We start from the raw sequence: 10,333 nt of genomic DNA, 5'->3' as shown, positions 1-10,333 counted from the left end.
TAATTTGTTTTCAGCGCTCCTTGCACTTTAACACTAGAGGCCTATCCCTGGCACTTTTATCACATATCGCACTGCGCCACTTCCAAATAGCGGGATACGGGGTCTCTCATCGTCGATATGCGACATACAAGACTCGTTGATACGCCATACACCTCCGAACTATAGGATTTAGAACCTTTGATCGCCAATTTGCGATACCACCGATCGCTAATCGACATTTTTCTCCAACCTGCACTAGTTTCTCCTTCTGAACCTCCAATATGTGGGATTTGGGACCCTCCTTAGGCATTTTCCTTTATTTTGTGGGTCTTGAAGAGTAAACTTCAATTTGCTCGAACTTTTGACTCTCGGGTCCATTTGGGAGCCCCACATACCATCGGAAAGCTTATTTTGAGCTCGATCTAATGATTTCACCTACAAGATCATCTGAGCCAAACATTACACACAAAAATCCCTCCCAACTTTGGACTGGTTTTTGACCACAGGACTTCAAGGACTGAATGGCATCTTTGACAAGTAAATATTTAGGCTATGACACCTAGTTATTCATAGGCTAAATTGACCAAAATTAATAGTGAGAAACCAATATCATTGATTCCTATGATAGGACTCTAACAAGATGTATATGCATGTAAGATTTATGTTAGTGTTCGTTTGGATATAATATACATTTGCATGCAGGAAACAACAACATGTTGTGTTAAGCCTACATTGGAAAAGATATTTTTTGAAAGTATATGCATTTGCACGCATAAGAATAATATTCATTATGTTAACTTTATTTATTCTCATGCATCGAAAGTAATAATTGAAGGGCTAGTTCTTTTGATAAAGTTTGTGTATCTCGAATGCATTATGTGTTAGTTTCCTTTAAAGGGATTTATGGACAGTGGTAGTGATTTGTCTTGCACGGATGTGTGTGTATGCAAGAAAGGTCATAGTAATGTGGTATTTATCTTGACATGCTTGATACTTATTTTCTTGCACTTAATAAATGAGCAGTGATGTTAGAAAAAACATGTAGTGATATTATATTTGCATCTCATGTATGCACATGACTAGATGTTAAAGGATCACTTTAAAGACTGGTTATTAGTTGATTAATGTTTTATCTAATCATGGTATCAAAGCTTATTGACAACAGTGATGACAGGAAATGATGATGACTTATGCAAAAGATGGATTATGTTTCACATTGTGGTAGGTAAAGAATTGATGGTCCATTAGAGGAGTGTGAGCTACAAAATGGTCCCCTAATGAAACAACTAGGCCAAAAAGATATAAAAAGTAGAGATTTGTGGAAAGTATAGATTTGTGGGTAAACGATTTCATGATGATTGTAATAGCTTTTAGCTAGATATGTTGTATTTTAATGATATTTCTTTATAAGATTTTATGACAGTGGTTAAGGGATGGACTCCCTTATAAGCCATTGAGTGAAGGGTGAACACGTTCATGAGCATTTGATAATAAAATTAAACGTTTGTTGATTTTCACCCTACGAAGTTTCTAGGGTATATCAATATTCAATGATGTGATTGTTTATTGTGTCAATTTGATGATGTAGATTCTTTGTATGATGTGATGTTTATAATATCAAGTATGTGATGAACTAATCAATTTAAAATAATCATGAAAATGATGGAAAGTGATATCAAAAAATTTATGTTATAAACTACAACAATTGTTGTTATTAATAATATAACTTACTCTGTAATGATGGTAATTCCATCTAATGATTAATGAGAAATCTGGAATAGGAATTTTGTTACCACTGATAGGTAAATTGAGAAAAAAAAAATTAATTTCAACTTTGCACCATTTTTATTAATTTGTTTTAATAAAATATGGAAATATTTTATAAGAAAATAATTCACAATTAAAAACTTGAAAAAAAATTATTAAAAAGTGAAAAAGGTTATAAAAACTATTAATTTAACTTTGCATTAATTAATTATTCTCCAATATTATCTTACAGAAATATCAAAATTTTAATATTAATTATATTTATTGTTTTGTTGATTTTTAAAAATTATTTCAATATGATATTTAAAAATAACCTATAAATGAAATTAATAAATCTAAAACTCTTTAAGAAATAAAATATTTAAATTAAAAATAATTAAAGTACAAAATATACTAGCATTATTTTAGAGATCATTATTCATTAATTGAAACTTAAAAGATTATTATCAACTCAAACATCCCTTTGATAATAATTTCCTCTCATGATTAATGGGAAATCTGGAATAGGAATTTTGATAGTGCGCGTGGGTAAATTGTGTAAAAAAAATTAACTCCATTCATTTTCATGTGTTATTGGAGAGTGTGACAACTAGTTTGAGAAATCATCAAATTCAACTTTGTACCATTTTTATTAATTGTTTTCTAATAAAACATGGAATTATTTCTATAAAAAAAATCACAAAGAAAGGTTATAAAAGCTATTAATTTAAATTTGCTCTCAATTCCTGAGAAACCGGACCAAAAACTCGAGTTCCTTTTGGATTTCCTTCCTGATCAATGACAACAACTGCATCGTCATCAGATCGTATCATCATTCCATTGTCATGTTCAAATTCTTTACAAGTGCGTATAACTACGACTCTAACTACTTCCGATTTTTCCAAGGGCATGTTAGGTATTGCTTCTTTAATTATAACAATGATAACATCACCTATATGAGCGCATTTATGACTACTACTCCTAGAACTCGAATACACATTATTTTTCGGGATCCACTGTTATCCGCTATATTCAAATAAGTTTGAGACTCAATCATTTTTCCTCCAAAATATTTTTTACCTTGGAAGATAACATGAAAAAAAGGAAGAGTTCTTACAAACTAGTAATCTTCTTCCATTAGAAATAACTCTTTGATTCTGTATGGATGGGTTGGGTTAAGTAGTTACAAATTGAGTACGTATAGGCATTTTGTATGCAGCTATTCTAGCAGCTGCTCTAGCGACGGTTTCGGATACTCCACCCATTTCATAAAGTATTTGACCTGGTATGATAATAGATACCCAATATTCAGGAGATCCTTTCCCGGAACCAATGCACGTCTCATTGTAATAGGTTTGTCGAGAAATATACGTACCCATATTTTTCCGCCACGACGAACATAACGATTAATCATTCTTCATCCGACTTCTATCTACCCAGATGTGATCAAAGCGGGTTCAAGTGCTTGAAGAGAAAATCTACCGAAACAAATGTGATTGCCGTTGTAAGATACTCCTTTCATTCTTCCCCTATGTTGTTTACAAAATTTTGTTCTTTTTGGGTTATAGTCGATGGTTAATAATATTTTGATCCCATCTCTAATCTAGAACCGGACATGAAAGTTTCTTCTCATCCGACACCTCGTGAATAATCAATCTGTAGGTAAATGAGTCTATATATATGCATTACATATATTATATATAGAATCTAATTTACAAGACGAATAACTCTTACATTTCCATCCAATTTCTTAATAAAGAATTTCACAGGCGAATATTGACTCTTCTAGTGTTTGCTCCATGGGGTCGACTTACCTATAGACTCCAATGAGATTAATTGGTTTTTGGTTAATTTCGCCATCATATCCAATGAATGATTAAGATATATATGATCTTATGCAGCCACAAGTTCCATCATTCCATAGCTTCTATCTAAATGCCGAGGTCTTCCCTCCGCAATGGAGATTTTTTTTCATCTGTTACAGAATCAATTTCCTTAGTTTCCATCGACCCGAAGCTTTTTCTCCTTCATAAACTAAATTCCTTTAATCTTGCTTGAATGAATCAAGATGATTCTTATGCTTTATCACACTGCTTTTTGGAGGGTAGTTAATGAACCATACAATATTGGGAGAATATTTCTCCTTTTTATTCTTTTTCCTTATTACCAAACAATAATTTTTTCTCTCATGGAAGAAAGTATTTACGAGGTGATAGTATCTACCCATAGTTATTGTATCTTGGCAATATGAAGCAATGAGTTAGTCTCTAGTTTAAAAAAAAAAGATTAAAAATCTAAACCTATTTAAAAAAATAAAGTAATTAAATTCAAAACAATTAAAGTACAAAATATACTAGCATATACTAGCATTACTTTAGATATCATTATTTGTTAACTAAAAAGGTTAAAAAAAAACCATTAATCAAAGCAAGGATTGCTTTAAACATCATAATATGTCAAATGACAATTTATGGTATTTTATGTATAACAATAACATGAGATTATTTCATACAACTATCTTAGAGGTTACCATTATAATAAGTTCAACTCACACTAAGAGTTTAATCTTTATAGGTGGATTGACAAAGCCAACTTCCTCCAATCTTTTAAACCTCGAGGATATCTTAAGTTCAAGTCTAAGTGTTGGGAAAATGGATTCAAAAGCATTAGGTAGTATTATTTCAATGAGGTAGCCAAGCACTACAAAAGAACTCTAGATTCACTCAAAAAAATGAAACCCATGGCATTGAAAGGTACAACCCACAGAAAACAACCAACAAAAAAATATAGAAATAGTCTATAACGCGACTTTTTGAAAGCTTTTCCGGCAGATTTTTCCGGTCGAAATCCGGCAAGAATTTATTGGAATCGCAAGTTTGATAGCTAGTTTCTGCACAATGAAAGCGTCCCAGGGGTTTTCGAAGGTGCTGAATCCAAATATGCAGCAACAAATCAAGATTTAACCTCAATTTCTTCCGCCGGATTCCGTCACCGGAATCTCCAAAAAGTCGCATTATAGACAACTCCAAAAATATAACCCCCAACAACAACCAATAGGTAATTTATCACTGCCCAAAAAATTAGTAGAGATTTAGCCTTTAACTAAATAACAATTTAATGCTATAACATAGATAAAATAAAATTGATATTACAAGTTTCTCTTCTATAAATGTAAAATTTAGAATAGCAACATTTACAAATTTAGAACAAAAAAACAAAACAAAAAACAATCAAACAAATTTACAAAATATTTTATAATTTATAAAAAATAATCATACCCCATAATCCTTTCATATAAAAACTAATCATACCCCATAATCCTTTCATATAAAAACTAATCATACCCCATAACCCTTTCATATATAAAGATAATTAAACACTACTTTCAATAATCAACTCATAAAACCTTAATTCCACTAATTAATTAAAAAATCTTAATTTTAATAAAAAATTATAAAGTTAGAACCCATAGATAAAATCTTCATTTCAATTACAACCATGAATAATTGATATAAAAGTTATAAAGTTATAACCCATTAATAAAATCTTCACTACAATTACAACTATGAATTACAACGATGAATAATTGATTAAAGTTTTACTCACTTTAGTAAAGAGGTGAAAATACAAAGTTAAAACTGAAATCCTTTCCATTAAAACCATGAGAAATCAATAAAGCTTTTACTCCCACTTTGGTAAAGAGATAAAAAGATAAAAACGAAAGTTAAAACTGGGACACTTTCAGATATATTTAATGTATAGCCTCAGTAAAGAAAGCCAAAGCCAAGTTCAAATATCTTGTCGTGAGTTAACTCAATTCAATTAAATAATATTCAGATTCCCTAAAATAAAGTAAATTACTCAATTAAATGAGATTCAAATTTCCTAAATAAAGTGGATTCAAATATTTCCCAAAACTTATTCTAACTTCTCTGCAATTTTATTTTATTTCACCATACTTTTTTTTTCAACTAATTTTACAGGAAACTCAATTAAAATTACAATTTTAACACTAAAGTTTCAATACCATTAAATCATTAAAATACAATTACGTAAATCATATCAGTGCAATTATATAAAATCATACCCATGCCCATGAAAAGTATCGTATTTCCACAAAACAACATTGAACAAGAGCTAGCAGTGCTCTTTATAAGACAACATTGAACAAATGAATTGTCAATGCCTGGCATAAGATCATGTTCATATATTTCCATAAAACAACATTTCACAAAAAATAATTATTTTAATTTATATATAAATAAAACACCATTTCCTCTTAAGTTCATTAATTTTTCAAGCACAGTGATGTTCATTATAAAAATTGACATATTCAAAACATAGTTTCATTCTAAACTGATTGATTTCTCAAACACACTGCTGTTTGTTTCAGACACTAAGATATATTTTGGAGAAAAAGCTGAGACATTGCAACATGGAGGGGCACACGTTGAGCTTTGGCATATTGATTTTGGACAAAAGGATGACATTGGGACGGGATGACGCATACTCCGAAATCTCGGCTTCGCAATTAAGTTTCTTATCCGATTTTACAAACAGACATAAAACCCTAAACTCTATGTGCAATACATCTAAAAATGCAGATGGATGAAAAAGACCTAAAAAGCGTAACTACATTCACACGAAAACTCGTGTCTCAGGGTGACAAACGTCCTTCGTTGGCAGATTTGAACTTTGTAGCCTGCACTGCAGCAGCATGGTTGGAAGACAGAGCTGCATTGAACTTTTGCTTCACTTCCTGGGTGGATAACACAAAATTTTTGTTGACAAGAGAGTTCAAGAGGGATGCACTTCCTTCTCTCAGAAGCGATCCATACCCATCTCTACGTGTGTTTGTTAACGCCTCCTGCAGTGTCATGTCTGCACGAAATACAGGAGAGAACCCACCTCCAAAGAGATCTGAGATGGTGCTGAAAAAAGAGAGGATGCTTGGCAAATAATTTGGATGACTTCCCCAAAAGCTGCACCAATAACACAAGAGTCAGAATAATCCCTAGAAGGCATCTGAATCGAATAACTGTGCCATGAATGTAGAGCTATGGAACTTACTTGCAGGTGCCTGTAGAAGATCCAGGGTCCCCAATGACTGGGGTGGAGCCAACATCAGGAGGGGATAAATCAGGTAAAGGGGGCACAGTCCCAGCCCCATCAGGAGTGGAAGGCACAGAATAGTCAGGTGGAGGGGAAGCAACGGTCGGAACACCATAGTCAGGTGTGGATGGAGTAGGGAGAGGAGCTCCTCCAGTAGAGGGAGGAGTGTAATCTGGTGTTGATGGGGTTGTAGGAGAAGAGGGTGTGCCATAGGAAGGAGTAGTTGGTGTTGGAGGGGAAGATCCATAGGCAGGAGTAGATGGTGAGGGTGGGGTGGTAGAGTAGGGCGGTGTCAGGGGAGGAGTTGATGAGACATAAGGACTTGGGGGAGTACTGATAATGGGTGGTGTGTTCCCACCGTCCTCTGGAGGGCTGTAAGATGGAGGGGACCCAGGAATGCTGGGTGAGGAGATTCCACCATCTGGAGGACTGTAAGATCCACCTGCCAAAGAGCATAGAACAGTTATGATAAAACTGGTTTCTGTAAGGAGAAAAAAATGCATGGTTCTTGTAAGATTGAAACTGTAAAAACCTACAAAGTTAATCTATAGCTCTGGTAAGATTGAAACTCTATAGCTTTTCTAAGATTGAAACTCTAAAAACAAAGTTAAACAAAGTTAAGTTAGCCCATATAGCAGTTTAATTAGTGGTGGTGGCAGTGTTATTTTTATAGGTGGTCACTCTGTTATGAAGTATGAAGTAAATTATGAGATTCAAAGTTCAATATTGAAACTTTTATCAAGTACTGATAAAAGTATTAAGTAAATCATAAAATTCAAAATTCAATATTAAAACTATATTGAAACTCAACAAAACTATAGTGAAACTCTATAATTCTGATAAGATTGAAACTCTAAAAACAAAGTTAGTCCATAGAGCAGTTCAATTGGTGAACTGCTATCAAGAATCATAAGATTAACTTGGTGAACCTATATCAGAAATCATAAGATTCAAAGTTAAGTAAATGATGAGATTCAAAATTAAGTAAATCATGAGATTCAAACCTATAATCGTGAGATTATATGAAGAATCATGAGATTCAAAGTTAAGTAAATCCTGAGATTCAAAGTTAAGTAAGTCATAAGATTCAAAGTTAAGTAAATCATGAGATTCAAACTTATATTAAGAATCATAAGATTCAAAGTTCAAATACGAAGTTAACTAAATCATGAGATTCAAAGTTCAAATACAGAAAACAAACTTGAAAACAAAACTCAAAGTTCAAATACAGAAAGCAAACTTGAAAGCAAAACTGTAAAAACAAAGTGAATAACTTCAAATAAATAAATTGAGTACAAAATACCAATTGGTGAACCTATATCAGGGACTGAAGGAGCCACCGGAGGACTGCAATGGCACTTATTTGGTTCAAAACTGGTGTCTGCTGAACCATGAACCAGCTGGATAGACACCAACATGTACAAAAACACTGTACCACAACTCCACAGGGCCATGGCTACACAAACACTTTCAATTGTAATTATTTTTCCACTGATATGAAGACACCAACCAGGGCTCCGCAAATATATAGATGCCAGCTCCGGGCATCCAGACAGCTTAAATGGGAACTGTCAGTTTTCTCTCAGGCCAGCAAATTTTGCCAGGAAATAGCATTAGTTATAATCACAAACAATTGCATTGAGATTGCCCTTTCGCTGCAATGCATTGATTATTAGCAGAAAATGCAACTGCAATTGCAATTACTACTGCATGTTACTGCAGCGCGCCGGATATCGGATACTACCTATTACCGTAGGTGAAAATATATTGTGAGATTAAATTGCGTATCTACCCAGGCAATTGCAGCAAAATTGAAGCTGCTGCCATCAATATTTTCGTACTATGTGCCTTCTGCACGACATCGGGATTTATTGCGTTGCCTGGTCACATAAAGGCTCCATATTGGAATTATGTAAGAGCAGCAGCAACTTTTCAACGGTGAAAATCCTCTGTGCTACAGTTGAATTTATGGATCTAGTGGTCACCCGAGGCGTCTATGTTGGCAATCTGTGACACGAGGCTTCTCTAGGATTTATGGTGCTAGCTGTCCACTGAAGCCTCCATATTGGAAATCTGTGATATGACTGACGCCTTCATATTGGAATTGTGTGACATGAGCTGTCTTGAATATGCCTAGTGAATAGGGTGCTCGCTAGTAGCACATGAATGAGCATAGTGAAAGGGCACAGAAAGGCCGAGGTTGTAACTTGTGCATGTTGCTACTGTGTTGTACATTGAAATTCACTCTATCAAAGTTTTACTACCTTATTTGCATAGTGTTATATAATTTTTTGGTATCATTTCATAGTGTTATATAACTTTTTTGGTATTATTAAACCCATGTTATTTTGATTTGCATAGTGTTATATATATATTTTTTGGTATTATTAAGAGTATGAGGTGTAGATAAATTGACTTGTGTGGAGTTTAGTCATTTTTGAAAGAGTTAAATTATCTCAAATTTCCCATAATACCGTTGATAACATCTCATTCTTCCATCCAACACTAACTCCAGCCTAAGCTCAAGTTGGATCTAAAGGAAAAACAAAAACAAACAAACTTTTTAGTATCACTTGTAGGCAACTTCTAAATATTTGCATAGCAACTTTTAATGTTGTGCAATTCTCTTGAATCCATATACACAATGGAATTATGGAAAGATTCAACTAAATCTTGGATTTTAACTTATACCCTAACTAATAGGTTTTTGGATTTTTTTCTTTTCTTTTTCTTATCTGGTCTAGTAATATAATTTTAGATGAAATAATGATTTATTGAAATTATGATTTATTAACTTTTTTAAATGTATTTATTTACTATTTTACTATAATTTTTTTAAATGTATTTATATTTTAATTAATAAATATTTTGTTTTTTTAAATCTGCAATATAAATTTAAATAAAATTGTAATTTATTTTTCTTAAAATATGTTTTTAAATATATAAATTAATTACTTCTCTTAAAAATATCCTAAACACTCAAAAAATTCTACAGTAAAATTAACTATAAAACATATAAAAAAACCAAAACATAAATTAAATTTGAAAAATTGATAAAATTGAGTTCAATGTCAAAACCTCAAAAGTTAAGAGCAACTTCAATGAAAAATTGATAAAATTGAGTTCAATGTCAAAACCTCAAAAGTTAAGATCAACTTCAATCAAATGAAATGTTTCGTAGAATTCAATTTAAAACCAGTGTAAATACCTTAGAGAATGTTTTGCTTTGAATATATTACTTAAATGACCACATTTTAAATACTAACATACTTTCAATTTAACCATGGCTCTATCTAGTGCGTTGAGGGATCAAATTTCTTGAGCTGCAAAACTTTTCCCAAATGCAAAATTTGAAAAAAGGTTTGCAACTAGGGAGATTTTGATGCCTCTCAGTGATATATATTGGGTTGATATGAATCTATGCTAGTTATTTATATATATGCTAGGTGTCAACGCATGTTAAGTTTGAAAGAAATTACACATAACCTTTATCATG

The 10,333-nt window shown here is 32.5% G+C and overlaps 1 protein-coding gene across 2 annotated transcripts; it reads right to left on the bottom strand.

Moving 5' to 3' along the window:
• Nucleotides 1-6,055: 6,055 nt before the first annotated feature.
• Nucleotides 6,056-8,460, bottom strand: LOC149228786 (uncharacterized). Of its 2 annotated transcripts, none has more exons than XM_089375732.1 (3): nt 8,153-8,460; nt 6,796-7,279; nt 6,056-6,707 (listed from the first exon to the last, which is right to left on the bottom strand). In XM_089375732.1, the coding sequence occupies exons 1-3, from the start codon at nt 8,289-8,291 to the stop codon at nt 6,383-6,385; spliced, it is 948 nt and encodes a 315-aa protein (XP_089231858.1). In that variant the 5' UTR covers nt 8,292-8,460; the 3' UTR covers nt 6,056-6,382. The 2 variants fall into 2 exon arrangements, with proteins under 2 accessions (XP_089231858.1, XP_089231857.1); XM_089375731.1 differs by having other exon boundaries at nt 8,141-8,447.
• Nucleotides 8,461-10,333: the final 1,873 nt, after the last annotated feature.

Source organism: Pinus tabuliformis, chromosome J (assembly GCF_031772625.1).
Source record: "Pinus tabuliformis cultivar Carrire ecotype Pingquan chromosome J, CPIR1, whole genome shotgun sequence".
NCBI classification, from domain to species: Eukaryota; Viridiplantae; Streptophyta; class Pinopsida; order Pinales; family Pinaceae; genus Pinus; species Pinus tabuliformis.
This window is presented reverse-complemented; position numbering and strand designations above follow the sequence as displayed.